Source organism: Dendropsophus ebraccatus, chromosome 10 (assembly GCF_027789765.1).
Source record: "Dendropsophus ebraccatus isolate aDenEbr1 chromosome 10, aDenEbr1.pat, whole genome shotgun sequence".
NCBI classification, from domain to species: Eukaryota; Metazoa; Chordata; class Amphibia; order Anura; family Hylidae; genus Dendropsophus; species Dendropsophus ebraccatus.
In genome coordinates this window covers 19,671,530-19,686,946 of record NC_091463.1, presented here as the reverse complement: position 1 = coordinate 19,686,946, position 15,417 = coordinate 19,671,530, and the positions used below count along the sequence as shown (strand labels likewise).

The 15,417-nt window shown below is 45.1% G+C and overlaps 1 protein-coding gene across 3 annotated transcripts in view; it reads left to right on the top strand.

Moving 5' to 3' along the window:
* The window catches only part of PLXNB3 (plexin B3), a 47,810-nt gene that overhangs the window by 7,734 nt on the left and 24,659 nt on the right, over positions 1-15,417 (top strand). For 2 of the 3 annotated variants that reach the window (XM_069943638.1, XM_069943637.1), the window contains exons 2-4: positions 8,145-9,191; positions 9,326-9,505; positions 9,895-10,020. In XM_069943638.1, coding sequence (XP_069799739.1) covers positions 8,154-9,191; positions 9,326-9,505; positions 9,895-10,020 — 1,344 coding nt within the window. In that variant the 5' untranslated portion in view covers positions 8,145-8,153. Of the gene's footprint in view, positions 1-7,607; positions 7,644-8,144; positions 9,192-9,325; positions 9,506-9,894; positions 10,021-15,417 lie in introns of those variants that run through there. The other variant, XM_069943639.1, reaches the window with a different exon arrangement.

The following is a 15,417-nucleotide window of genomic DNA, read 5'->3' as shown; positions in this document are numbered from 1 at the left end:
GCTTTTGACTGTCTCACTCCTGGTGAGTTTCATTGGTCTCTGGGCTCTGTGGTCCTGTGCAGACATGGCTGCCTCCCTCCCCTCCCCCACACCTGCAGAACGTGTCTGGCTGGCGGGTTAGCTCTTTCCAGGAGCGCACACCTGACTCCCCAGCGGTTTTCTCCAGTCTCAGTCGTCACCAGGGAATGAATGGGAAGCAAACAACAGAGCCGCTCACGTATAGCCACTTTATTCATAGATTTATTCTATCTGTATAGGCCAATAAACCCCTGAGAAGTCTTGGGCTTACAGCTACTTTCTTTGCAAAAAAAACAGCGCAACCCCTGTCCTCAGGTTGTATGTGGTATTACAGTTCAGCTCCATTCACTTCAACAGAACTGAGCAGTGTGCGCTATTGCAGCTCAGTTTCATTGGATTCAGTGAATTAGAGCTGCTGGTTGAACATTGCCCATGGCAACCAATCAGATTCCAGTTTTTAAAACAAAGCTGTCATCCTATTGGTTGCTATGAGCAACACTGAATAGAGTTCCAATATGTCTGCTCTGTAGACTTTACCTCAGGGATTCCCTGACTGTTTCCTGGTGCTACAGCAAATCCTCCAGCAGAAATATGTCACTGCATTCATCTCTTCATTCATTTGAAGAAAACAGAAGGAGAAAAAAAAGATGGAGTCACGATTCCTTTAAGTGACAGTAATGGCCGATCACTGTGGAATTCTTAATTTCCTGTATAATTTTCCTATGCGTGTGTCTATATAACCATTACACAGATAAATCCCCTCACCCCACCCCCACCTTCATGAAGGGACACCAGTGCATGACCTGAATACTCACAAGGTCTCTATATCGGATTTAGTCACTTCCCATGATTTGCATTGAGGGCTTATGAATTTCCATAGTGATGGTATAGAGGGGCTCAGCGAGTGGAGACTAGACAGGACGCCGCCTTGTGTCCTTGCTTTACGGCAACAAATTTGAATGAGATGATCTGAGATCCCAAATCTCTCCGTATGGATTAGGGCCTTCGGACCTTCAGATTTAGTTGCAAAACTACAATTCCCCTCATGCCTGGACAGCCAAAGCTAAAGTTTTGGCTGCCCAGGCATGATGGGAATTGTAGTTTTGCAACAGCTGAAGGTTTCTCTTCCCTGATATAAATGGATACAGATCTAGTATATGGGTTCTTGAACATATACGCGGCCTGGTAGCGGCTTTTTCCCTTCTTCTCATTAAAAATGCACACACGCTCATCCTATCTGAGCATGCATGTAGATATGATTGATCTCTGAATTACATGGCCACCTATACCTACTACATGGCTAGGAAGTGTGGAAGGAGAAGCAAACGGCAAAGCCTTCTTTCCTGGCACCATAATGGGTACACCAATGTATCTATATACGGCTCCATAATGGGTACACCAATGTATCTATATACGGCTCCATAATGGGTACACCAATGTATCTCTATACGGCTCCATAATGGGTACACCAATGTATCTATATACGGCTCCATAATGGGTACACCAATGTATCTATATACGGCTCCATAATGGGTACACCAATGTATCTATATACGGCTCCATAATGGGTACACCAATGTATCTATATACGGCTCCATAATGGGTACACCAATGTATCTATATACGACTCCATAATGGGTACACCAATGTATCTATATACGGCTCCATAATGGGTACACCAATGTATCTATATACGGCTCCATAATGGGTACACCAATGTATCTATATACGGCTCTATAATGGGTACACCAATGTATCTATATACGGCTCCATAATGGGTACACCAATGTATCTATATACGGCTCCATAATGGGTACACCAATGTATCTATATACGGCTCCATAATGGGTACACCAATGTATCTATATACGGCTCCATAATAGGTACACCAATGTATATATATAGGGCTCTATAATGGGTACACCAATTTATCTATATACGGTTCCGTAATGGGTACACCAATGTATCTATATACGGTTCCGTAATGGGTACACCAATGTATCTATATACGACTCCGTAATGGGTACACCAATGTATCTATATACGGCTCCATAATGGGTACACCAATGTATCTATATACGGCTCCATAATGGATACACCAATGTATCTATATATGGCTCCATAATGGGCACACCAATGTATCTATATACGGCTCCATAATGGGTACACCAATGTATCTATATACGGCTCCATAATGGGTACACCAATGTATCTATATACGGCTCTGCTGCGGTATACGGCGGTGCTATGATACAAGGATAGGTTAATGGTATTATTTCTCAGCAGCTTGCCAGGCGCAGCAATGGAAGGGCCGCTTTATCCTTCCCTCTGCTTTGAGCCGCGATTACGAGGATTAGCCCACAAAGCCCTATCTCTAATATGACTGTTTGCTTTACACAATCATTTCATGCAGATGGGACCCCCGCTCCAACCAGACGGATTCCTGCTGTTCCGTGAAGTGTCAGGAATCCCCAGGGCCACCCCACCTTCCTCCCCCTCCTCCGATGTCTGCCACAGGTACCGAGGATTAAGAGCCAAAACAGTAGCCCAGACAAAAACATGGGGACCCTGGGGCCAGCGCCGAATCCTGCTGATGGAGCTTTCCTGCAGGCCAGTGACCCGGAGAGGTCAGATATTATGTAACAGCGGCTGATGTGCACATGGATGGTTATGGGGGGGGGGGGGGGGCGACATCTAGAGCTTGTACAGCACTAAAAAAGTGTCCGTTTTTTCCCCCTCATAAATAGCGCCACTTTTCTTCTAAGGCTGTGACTGGTATTGCATCTCATCTCCATTCCAGTAAATAGGGCTGCAATACCAGACATAGCCCATGGCAGTAAGTGGCGCTATTTTATTATTATTTTTTTTTTAATAGCTTCCGATAGCGAGGGTTGTGTGTTCTTGGGGGTCCCAGCACTGATCAGACACTTGTCAAAGATGTCTGGAAACTTGAGGAGGTGCCTAATGTGTATGGAGGCTCTCGACTCCAGATGTTGGGGGAATAAGTATCGAACGTGTTGCATTTCAGCTAATCCTTTTGTTCTTGGGAAGATAAGCTGCCCCCAGAGGAGTTGTCAGAGGCTTACCCTCCCTATCTCCAATGATAACGCATGCACACTCAGTAGAGCTGAGCATGCATGTATATAGGGGACCTGGATGGACAGCTGTTCTTATGTGTTTGCCCCTTTAAAATGGTACTCCAACATTTATTTCCTTTCACATCAACTGGTTTTAGAAGGTTATATAGATTTGTAATTTACTTCTATGAAAAAAACTAAATCAAATCCTCTAGTACTTATCAGCTGCTGTATGTCCTGCATGAAGTCTTTCCAGTCTGACACAGTGCTCTCTCCTGCCACCTCTGTCCATGTCAGGAACTGTCGAGAGCAGCAGCAAATCCCCATAGAAAACCTCTCCTGCTTTAGACATGGACAGAGGTGGCAGCAGAGAGCACTGTGTCAGACTGTAAAGAATACATCACTTCCTGCAGGACATACAGCATCTGATACGTACTGGAAGACTGGAGATTTTTAAATAGAAGTTATTTACAAATCCAAATAACTTTCTGAAACAAGATCGTTTGAAAGAAATGTTTTTTGTTTTTGTTTTTTTTCTGCTGGATAACCCCTTTAAGATAACCTGGAGACTGTGATGCTTACAGCACATTGTATGTCATGCAGCAGACTTGGCTCTGCTACATCTGTATATGTCAGAGCACTGCAGTTCTATGGGGATACTTGTTGTAGTGAGTCCATAAAAGTTTTTTTTCTATCTGGGAGATGTAGTATATCCGCCGCCTGTCAGGGAATGCTGTCGCTTTGCACATCGGCCTCAGTGAGTCATTATTCCGATGTCCCAATTATTTTCATGGTTTGTAGAGAAATCCTTTTAGTTCCACAGAGACCTTATCAGAGCCCCCCGGACAAAGAGGGGCTTTCACAGCCTGTACTGGCATCGCTCGGAGGCATGAGGGTGGGTGGGGGAGGTCAGAGTCTCTGCCAGGCTTCAGAACTGCCTCTGTGTGGGAAAGACGCTCTCTCGTCTCCCTTACCCATCAGTCATTTGTTGTACCCATCTGTAATGCAAAGCAGGACCAGGTCTACAGAATACAGGGTCCCTATGCCACGCTGGGTCTGCGCCATGCTGCCCCCTGCCCAAACCGCTCATCCACACTGCTCACCTACTAGATAGATCCGGATTGTGGAAATCCTCTTGACCTGGGCATGTTGGCAGAGAAGCGGGTTCAGTGTGTACCGGAGCTGTCAGTCGCCTCCACCTCCCCCTGCTCTGAGCCTTTTGTCCAGATGGTAATAAATGGGGGGGGCACTATAGGAAGGTGTACAAACTACTCGGGGTGTTTTTTAAATTCAGCTTCCGTTATATAACTGATGAATGACAATCCCTACAGGACTTAAAGGGCTTGTCCAGGGTTAGAAAAACCATCTGGTTTTGTTCAGAAACTGCGCCACTCGTTGTCCTTGGGCCGTGTCTGGTATTGCACCCTCATTCAGGTGAATGGGAGCCCAGCTGCAGTAACAAGGTGCGACCACTATGCTGTAAGAGGAGCCAGCTGTTCCGACCCCATAGACATTGCATGGCTGACAGCTTTGGGGGTCTTGACAGTCTTGTGTTGGCATCTGGACTATAGCAGTTCGATCCAACATTTTGACTACCAGAAAACCCTGACATTCACTATTACGACTGGGGTATCATGTATTGGGTTTGGTCTAGACGCGACCTCCGTGACTATAAAGTAGTGGCCATTATGGACCCAATATGGTGTCTGTATCCCCGTATCATTGTATAGAACTACACAGTGACATATCGCAGGTCATGTGACCAGAGGCTCCTGGGCATCGTATAGTGGACACCACTATATAGCAGGAGACAGCTATCCTCTGTTTGTAGACACGTGGTCAGGTGCCAGATGATAGGGAAGTCTATAGATGTGATCAGGTGGCCTGAGGGGCCTTTAAAAGGTTCAGTAATTGAGGGCGGTGGTCTGTGCTGCGGTCAGGGGGGATGATGTCACGCACACTTCTGTCACTACCACTCCCTGGGGGCTGCAGCCCTGCGAGGAGGAGTAGTCACTGCTTCCATAGGACAGAGGGACGTTGTTCAGGAATGGGAATAATTCATCATTCTTATGGAAATGGCCTTTCCTCTCTTCCCGGCCCCTCTCCTCTTTATTTGTCCACTTGTCCCTTTTCGGTAAAGAAGGAGTTAATCTGATCCTGTACGGCAGTAATGGTGGCGGCGGGATGTCACCACCAGTATTCCCCATGTGGCAGATGCTGTCAGTGTAGGAGGAGGGGTAGGGGGCTGCAGCCGGCCAATTATACACTTTGTGCTCCGTCTCCCCCCCTTCCCTTGGGTGTCCCTTGGTCCCCACATATACACATCTGCCTATTGTTTCGGAGCTGTCAGTATGGGCTGTGCCTAGGAGCGGAGGGGCTTCACCCACCAGAAGAGTGTAAGTACCTTCCCTGTTCATTATAAGTTTTTTAATTATCTATTTTATTGCTATTATATGGCGGTCGTTGACTTCCTGAGTGGTCAACATTGGGTTTGGCTCTGTGTTCGCAACAAGACAATTTTTGTAAAATATGGTAACTTTTCTGCCCCAATTTTGGTAAATTTCCCCTAAAATTTCTCACTCCTCCTTAGAGCGGTATAATCTAGAGTAGATGGTAATTATTTTTTTATACCATTAACACCAAGATCATAGCTGATCATTCTCATCTCCAATTTAATTGTGGATCAATACAATCCTTTGTGTCACCTACGGACTACTTTCCACTAGTACGTTCTCATTTAAAGGGATTGTCCATGAACGTATATAAATTGCATATGTGATAAAATCTGGGCTTGAGCGTTGATCTCACAGATACAGAAAGGGAGGGGAAGCAGCTTGTTTTAATGATCCTCCTCCATAGACGAGGGAGACGTCCTCAGTTCTTTGAGGAGGTTACGTGTGTAAATATAGGACAGGTTCACACTTGACTCGGGATTCGGGATAAGCTGCAGGTTGTGCCGTAGATACAGCGGGATTTTCTATACAAAAAAAGTACAAGGAGCCGACGTGTTTTGAAGTGGTTGCTTCATGAATCCTTTAAGGATCGTCACTCGTCCTTTGTCTTAATTCTTTTAAGGAAGGGGTCTAAAATACATGGTCACCCAGCTTTTCTAGATTTCTTTTTCTAATACATGATGGTAAAAAAAAAAAAAAAGTTCAGTTTTGCTTTTGTAAAATCTCCTGCCAATCCTGCCACAACTGTGTTGGAAAGTCTACAGTTCTGCCTAGGGCAATATCTCCAGAAACTTGCTGAAATATGTATACAACCCCCCACACCTGCCATATACTGCACGTCTATTGAATCCCAACCTGATGACAACCGCAACTCCCAGCATCTTGCATAAATAGTGCCACTCTTGTCCTCAGTTTGAGTGTGGTATTGCAGCTCAGTTCCATTGAAATGAATGGAGCTGCGTTGTAATACCACACCCAACCTCAGGACAAGAGTGGTGCTGTTTTTGGAAAAAATCAGCTTTAACTTTCTAATTTTGGATAAATCTCATCCATTTCAACTAGTTCTGTCTGAGTGGGCGTGTCATTACACAGTGGGCGGGGCCTCCGTTTGCAGACAGTACAGTGGGTATGGATTCCTGATATGAGGAATAAACTTGGATCCACATCGGGACTTGTTGTTGTGTTTGAAGTTTGATGTGGAAACTTAGAAAAGGAGAATATTGTTAGTGCCCCTTTAAATGTTAGTGTGGGCTCTCATGTGGACTGGTGAGTATTTTTGAGGTTGTATATACTATTTACAGCACAGTTGTCTGCAGAGCCCCGCTGGCATATCTGTTCAGGGCAAAGCTTAGGTCTCAGATAACCTTTACCCTCCTCACCTCCAGTTCTCACAGATAGGACCCCCAGGGGTTATAACGTTTATCTGCAGAGAGGATCCGCTGGCGGACCAGTCCGTGCCTGCACCATCTGTACTCCGGGATTGTTTTGCCGTCGTGCACCTGGATGCAAAACTCAGCAGCTATTATATTACACATAACATTCACTTCTCCTATTAACCTGTGGGGCTCAGCCTGCGAACGTTCAGGTTAACCCCCTGACTACTGCACCCAGGGGGTCCAGGAGTCTGAGATACAGGGAGCTCTTTGACATGATCCAGATATGTGATCTAGGGGCGCCTTATTGAAAACAAAGCGTGGCATGTTCTATCTAATGTGATGATGTAGAGGATTTGTACTGTACACTAGATACTAGAAGTGACTCGACGCGTTTCGGTTCTTGTTTGATCCCCTGACCTATAAACCTTCTGGAGTAAACAGAAGGATTAACTTTCCCATCGCTATTTGCCCAACGCTCGGATTAGAAATGATTTCTAAGGTTAAGATCAGTGGAAACAAGGACACGACTAAAACGCGTCACCACAGGTCATTGTGATCACTTTATAATACCAAGCTAATTTGTCATCCAACATGCCCGATCCTTCTCTCTACCAAGCTCAAAGGTGGTCAAACATACAAGATTAATGTTGGCCAAGGACACTAATATCAGTGGGAGAAGACCATCTAAGCTTGATCTGACCAGAGGAAATGAGGATCAGGTATGTTGGTGAATTGTGAAGCTCCCCCGAAACGCGTTGTTCCGTTTTATCACATTTTACTTTGGACGATATTTATTGAAGTGATTGGTTGCCAGATACCTCTTCTAACCATGGAGGTTTCTGGGTGCCCCGACGACAGACCTTGGCGAGGGTCCGGCCTTTGTCATAGATGTTGGTAAAGTAAGTTATGGACAGACGTGTGAGAACTATAGCAGCTTTAGGGGGACAAGTCCTATGTAGAAAGTTTGATGTGTTTGCATAAAACCTCAAGCTGGGGCTCGGTCAGAGACTTCCTGCAGCTGACATATTGATACATGTTTGTCAGTCCCGGTTTAGCGGTGGTGAATTCATTATCAGCCCCTACAAATACTCATGTCTGTGCCAGTAATGTTTGGCAGAGTGTTGCGTTTTATCTCTACTTCCATGACTAATGGATGCACAGCCTTATTTTTTTTTAATCTTTTAGCATTAATATTTTCCTCTTGTTTTTTTCCTTTCAAGGTGATCGTAATGTTGGATCTGGCCCAGTCCCTGCTCGTCTGCCTTTGCCTATCTTTGTCTGTTTCCTCCTTCCCCAACTTCCTCCGACCCAATGTCACGTTCAACCATATGGCTTATGACCCCGGCTCGGGCTATATCTACATCGGGGCCGTCAACTGGATCTTCCAGCTGTCGCCGGAGCTGCAGCTTCTGGCGGAGGACTCCACCGGTCCTGTGTTTGACAGTCCGGAGTGCCTTCCCTTCAAAGAACCTAAGGATTGTCCGCAGGCTGCCACCGCCCACAACTCTAACAAGCTCTTGACCGTCAACTCTCACGGTGAGGAGTTGTTGACCTGTGGACACGTGTTTCAAGGAATCTGCGAGAAGCGGAGCTTGACTAATATTTCTAATATCATTTACCGCACGGAGGACCCTGGTGACAATCAGTTTGTGGCGGCCAATGATCCCAAGGTGACCACTGTAGGGATAGCCGAGACCACACCACAAGGTGACTACCTTTTTGTAGGACGGGGTTTGACAGCTAGACTATCTAGCGGAATCCCACCCATTACTATACGGCAGCTGGAGAAGCCGGCTGTGTTCTCCAATGAAGGTTTGGGCAAGCTGGTGGTGGGCGACTTCTCGGATTACAACAACACCTTTGTCGGAGTTTTCTCCAATGAAGGACACGTCTTCTTCTTATTTTACCGCCGAGGATCGAAATCACAAATGGACTACAAAACGTACCTGGGAAGTGTCTGCAGCAAGGATGTTCACCTCTACTCCTATGTGGAAGTGCCTCTGGTGTGCGAAGGTTACAACCTGGCACAAGCCGCCCACCTGGAGACTAAGAACAGGGAGCTCTTTGTGGTGTTTTCGGCCAGCCAAGGTCCCATTCCATCTCCCAGCAGCCGAACAGCGCTCTGTTCCTTTAAGATGAAAGACATTGAGGACCGTATTGAAAAGGCGCGAGTCTTGTGTTACACTCAGTTGGGCAAGGGGGAGAGTGGTCAAGAGGAGGCTGGGATCGAGTATGGCGTCAACTCCAAGTGTGGCTCACTCTATAAGGTATGTGTCTGAATGCCACGTCCTCCTGATGTCTATTAGTACCATATATGACAATGGAAGCTTCCAGTGGAATCCATTGTCTTGTACCGTGCCAATATGGCTCCAGAATTTGATCTAATTGTGTTTTTCTTTAGGAATCCCCAAAGAATTTTCCATGCGGAGGAGATCACACTCCCAGCCCGATTGCCAGCCGCGTACCCCTTGTGGCTACACCATTGATTACCAACGACTCCAGTCTCACCGCTGTAGCCGCAGTAGTCGAAGACTCGGGCACGGTTGTTTTTCTTGGAGATGCCGGAGGATCCCTACATAAGGTGATCATCATTAACATGCAGATGAATGGGAATATTGTTCTAGAGGATAAAACACATGACTACTTTTTGGACAATCAAGGTTCACTACTTGTTGCACCTTTTTATAGGAGGTAGTAAATTGAAATTCTTGAAACTCACTGAATTTACTAATCGTATTAAAAAAAAAAAAAATCTATTTACATTGTGCAGTATACAACACGTTTCGGCTGAAAACTAAATGCTGAAACGTGTTTTTTCCATGTTCCTGTGTAACACATGATGTCATCGATTTTCACTAGCAGTTTAGATGAGTGTCAGGGTGACCATTTACTGCTACTGTGGGTCATTTACCGTCTGTCTGAGGTATACTGTCCGAGCTAATGGAATGATTTTCCATTTCTTATTTCTAGGTGTTTGTTTCTTCCGGCACTGGACAGGTCTACAACTCGCTGATGGTTGTGCCGGGATCTCCTGTAAGCCCTGACCTAGTTTTGGACACCACAGGGAGGTTCCTGTATGTTATGACTGAATCAAAGGTAAGTGGGCTCCACCCTGTTGTATTGATGTCTGGTTGACTGCCTGGAGCAAGATGGAAACAATGGGACAGTCCAGCCCTATAGAAAACCTATAATGACAGTGCGGATTCCTGCTTCCACCATGTAAAATACTCTATGTATTAGGTATAATCCTTAAAGGGTCGGCCGCGTTTGGCGATGTGTTTTACATTTAAAGGATCACCCAATAATAAGCCGATCATGTAAATCCTCATCGATCAGCTGTAATCTGCAAAGGATTGTGGAACAAAGTGTTTGGTTTTATTGCAGCACCACCACAGGACAAATGAAGTATTACATCCATATATCCATTACATTAATGCAGGGACATGCCAGGTACCGTCTCCATAGTCTTACAGGGTACAATGTCTCAGAGAGCGGGGAGTGATGTGTCTCTCTTTGGTGAGGATCTGAACACGACTTTAGGACGTGTCAGCAGTTTTTTTAAAGTGACAGTCCACACTTAGAATTGGTTGTTTTTTTCCCCTGGATTTTCCCTGAGTCAGGGAGTTTTGTAAAGTGTTGTCTCCACTGTCATGTCATGTGATGCTGTAGTGAATCTGGTGGCCAGGCCAGTAATTCCTCGGACTTGTCTGACAATGCTCATTGTACATTGATACAATTTCCAGGAAATAGTGCTGATAACCGAATGCCCAGGTCTCCCCCTCTGCCAGGAACGCTTTCTGTTCTCCATGAGTCACCCGTGAGTCTTTACCCGGAGCAGCTGACCAGTCTCACTTCTCTTATTCTGTATAGTAAGGCGACCAGGACCAGGGCGGCAGCGGCCGCAGTGTTACGTGATGTGATCAATATAAAGAAGCGCATGACTCCTTCCCAGCCCCATGTCATTTATATCCACTAGTTACATATACCAAGACTCTGAATAAAGTGCATGTGATGGCATGAGATGAGCACTGGTCATCATGAATTACAGCTTGGATTATAGTCCGGAGCTGCTTTTACAATTCTGGAGGCTTCTGAGCAAAAGAATCATCAAAGGAAAGAGATAAATGACCGATCCAGCATTCGGCCACATGACTGATCGTGTCCTGTGAAGGCCTTGTACATGAGCGACGATCACAGAGATTACAGACAGGCTCGGCAGGTCTAATAGGGCCTGAACTGCCCCACAGCCCTATAGTAGGCCGGGTAGTCTGTGACACATGGAAAACCCATTTTTATACATCTATATTAATAGAAGGGGGTTCCCCTCTTCTAGATTCTCATCTCTTTGGTAGAGTGGAAATACTGTAGTTACAAAGAGTGTCTTCTGTCCTGGAGGACTTATCTTGGTCTACATTTCACAAACTGCTAATTGATATGGATAGACATGGTGTAATACTCCATTTAGCCTGTGGTGGTGCTGTAGGGAAATTGAGCGCTCATTGCAAGATACCAGCCGTGACTGCCGTGGGCCCAAGAGGAGGGCCGGTAGGGTTTGTTTAAACCCAGACCATGGGTGCCTAGTGGTAAATATGGCCCTGGCTGTACACATGCTCGTGCCCTGGATTTCAGAACATAGTTGAATACAGTGCTAGGCACTGTTCAGCCCCCCTCTGGTCAGCAAGATATCACTCATCCTGTGGATAGGTGATAACTAGAGATGAGCGAACCTGGAGCACGCTCGAGTCGATCCAAACCCGAACTTTCGGCATTTGATTAGCGGTGGCTGCTGAAGTTGGATAAAGCCCTAAGGCTATGTGGAAATCATGGATATAGTCATTGGCTGTATCCATGTTTTCCAGACAACCTTAGAGCTTTATCCAAGTTCTGCAGCCCCAGCTAATCAAATACTGAACGTTCGGGTTCGGATCGATTCAAACCCGAATCCGGTTCGCTCATCTCTAGTGATAACTTAAAATATTTGAAAAACCCCTTTAAATTGGGTATAGATAAAATTTCCCTTACACAATAGTCTACCACACTCCTACGGTGCCAGTCAGTGTGAAAACACTTGGGGAATTCCACCCGTTTCCTCCATGAATGAACGCCTGTGGCATCTTCTTAGACGTTACCTTTCCTATTAATGATTCCAATGAAGGTCTTTGATTTATGGGCAGCATCGCACCACTTTGGCTCCACCCGGCTTCTTTTCAGTGGTCACATGATTGGCCCATTATAGAAGGTGGTTGACCATGGAGCCCACTGGCTCTGCTTTCAATCAGGGTTATGTCTGATACCTTGGAAATAAAATTCTTACAATCGAGCACCAGACTAACAGCTGCACACTTATGAGTGTACTCGGTGGAGCATGGCTGGAGATCCCCACCTTCTAAAGATATAAAGGAGAAGTGATCCTACCCCTCATACTGAACCGTCATGATGATGATTCACAAGCTAAAATAGAACAAATGTAACATACAAGAAATCCACTCATGAGGTGCCATTCTGTAAGTCAGTGATTGTGAGGGTCCGCATGGTGGTTGTGGCGGTGTAGCAGAAAGCCTCAGCGGTGTTACATTGTGGTAAGAGATGTGGAAAATGGCTCCTCACACATATAGGCTTACTGTGGGGGTTTTACGCCTATAGACACTGATTTAGGAATTGGAAATAAGAAGTAGATAGAGAGCAAGGTATACTGACCCCATAATAATGATCTATAGGCACACACTGAATGACCTCTACCTTAGGGTCCTTTTACACAGACAGATTTATCTAACAGATTATTAAGTGGATGTGAGAAGAGGAGAAATCTCAGTCCTCTCGCTGTTCTGTTTATAGTCTGGCTCTGGCTTTGGCTTAAAAAATTTGTCAGATAAATCTGCCTGTGTAAAAGGACCCTTAGGAACACCTACTTAGTAACAGGCAGGTCCCTGTAGGGTTCACCATTCAAGGCTTGTAGTATAATGATTGACGGGCCTAGGGCATGACAGGAAGATGTCCTCCTGTGACTCCGCCACCACCAGTGTGTTGAATCCCAGTGGTGCCCCCATAGGATATAGCTTCATATTGTATATGTCAGATGTGGACCTGACCATCTGTATTATACAGCAAGAAACAGGACTCCTCACCATGAAAAACCTTCTAAGGGCCCGTCAATGAGGGGTTGTTGTGGGGTCATCAGGGTTACCCTTGCTCTCTTTGACTTTTAGGTGTACCACATGGTTATTGTGGAAATTTGACTGTTGCACCTCTGGGTCACTTGGTCCATTGTGGTTCGTCATTGTTGAGGTATCGGACATGCCATGTGACGCTCGTCACTTGGATCGACGACTAGTTGTCTACCGGTTTTCTGTCTAATGACTGTCCTTGGCTCATCCTACTTGCTTAAAGGGGTTATCCAGGCTTAAAAAAAACATGGCAGCTTTCATCCAGAAACACCAACACTCTTGTCCTCAGTTTGGCTGTGGGTTTGTGAATGAAGCGGAATAGGTCGGACGGGGGGATGGGGCTGTTTTTGCAAAAAAGTAGATAGATAGATATACACACAGCTACTTTTTTGCAAAAACAGCTCCCTCCTTCCTAAGGTTGTTTGTGGTATTGCTATTCCACTCCATTCATATCTAACTATCTATCTCCTATCTATACATAGCATGTGTGTGTATATATATATATATATATATATATATATATATATATATATTATATACAGTGAGTCCAAGAAGTATTTGATCGCTTGCTGATTTTCTTTGTTTGCCCACTAATAAAGACACTATCCTTCAGCACTTTTAATGGTAGATATATTCTAACATGGAGAGACAGAATATCAAGAAAAAAATCCAGAATATAATTTTAAAGAATATATTTTAATTAATTTGTATTTCAATGAGGAAAATAAGTATTTGATCCCTCTTGCCAAACACACTCAATACTTAGTGGCAAAGCCTTTGTTTGCAAGCACAGCGGTGAGACGTTGTTGTAGTTAACCACAAGTTTAGCACACACACCAGGGGGAATTTTGGCCCACTCTTCTTTGCAGATTCTCTCTAAATCATGAAGGTTGGTGGGCTGTCGCTTGGCAACTCTGACCTTCAGCTCCCCCCATAGATTTTCGATCGGATTGAGGTCTGGCGACTGGCTGGGCCACTCCATGACCTTAATGTGATTTTTCTTGAGCCAATCCTTTGTTGCCTTTCCTGTATGTTTAGGGTGGTTATCATGTTGGAAGACCCAACCACGGCCCATTTTCAGAACCCTAGCAGAGGGGAGGAGGTTGTCCCTCAGGATTGTGCGGTACATGGCTCCATCCATCTTCCCAGTGATGCAGTGAAGTAGCCCTTTACCCTTGGCAGAGAAACACCCCCAAAACATTATGCTTCCACCTCCATGCTTGACGGTGGGCACCGTGTTCTTGGGGTCATAGGCAGCATTTTTCTTCCTCCACACATGGCGGGTGGAGTTGAGGCCAAAAAGTTCAATTTTGGTCTCATCTGACCACAAAACCTTCTCCCAATAACTTGGTTCATCTTTCAAATGATCATTGGCATACTTGAGGCGCGCCTCCACATGTTCTCTCTTCAGCAGGGGTACCTTTCGGGCACTGCAGGATGTGAATCCATTGTTGCGCAAAGTGTTGCCAATTGTTTCCTTGCAAACTGTGGTCCCAGCTGCCCTCAGGTCATTTGCTAACTCCTGCCGAGTGGTTGCAGGACGATTTCTGACTGTTCTCAGCATCATTGCCACCCCGCGAGGCGAAATCTTCTTTGGAGCACCGGGCCGAGGTCTGTTGATTGTCATGTTATACTCTTTAAACTTTCTGATAATTGCACCAATAGTTGTTACTTTCACATCCAACACCTTACTAATCTTTTTGTAGCCCATTCCAGCTTTGTGAAGGTCAACAATTCTGACTCTGAGGTCCTGTGACAGCTCTTTGGTTTTACCCATGTTGGACACTTGAAATCTGTGTGATCTGTCTGATTCTGTGGACAGTTGTTTTTCACACAAGTGATTAGTGAGAACAGGTGGCTTCAGGTCAGGTAACAAGTTGATTGGGAGTGTCTAACTGGTCTGTAAAAGCCAGAACTGCTAATGAATACTAAGGGATCGAATACTTATTTCACTCCATGAAATACAAATCAATTAATATATATTCCTTAGATTTATTTTCTGGATTTTCTTTTTAATATTCTGTCTCTCCATGTAAGAATACATCTACCATTAAAAGTATAGAATGATCATGTCTTTATTAGTGGGTAAACAAAGAAAATCAGCAAGGGATCAAATACTTCTTGGACTCACTGTATATATGTGTGTATATATATAAAGTGGCCCTGTATGTCATCTTTACTATAGAGCCCAATATCTCAAGTAGAATAGTTTATGTAATCTATGGAACAGACTTACAGTGGATCTTAAAGGGTCTAAATAGAAGCCGCCCCAGCGCGGCCCAATCACTAGGGAGGCTGCTATTAACCATATATTTACTAGGGATAATCA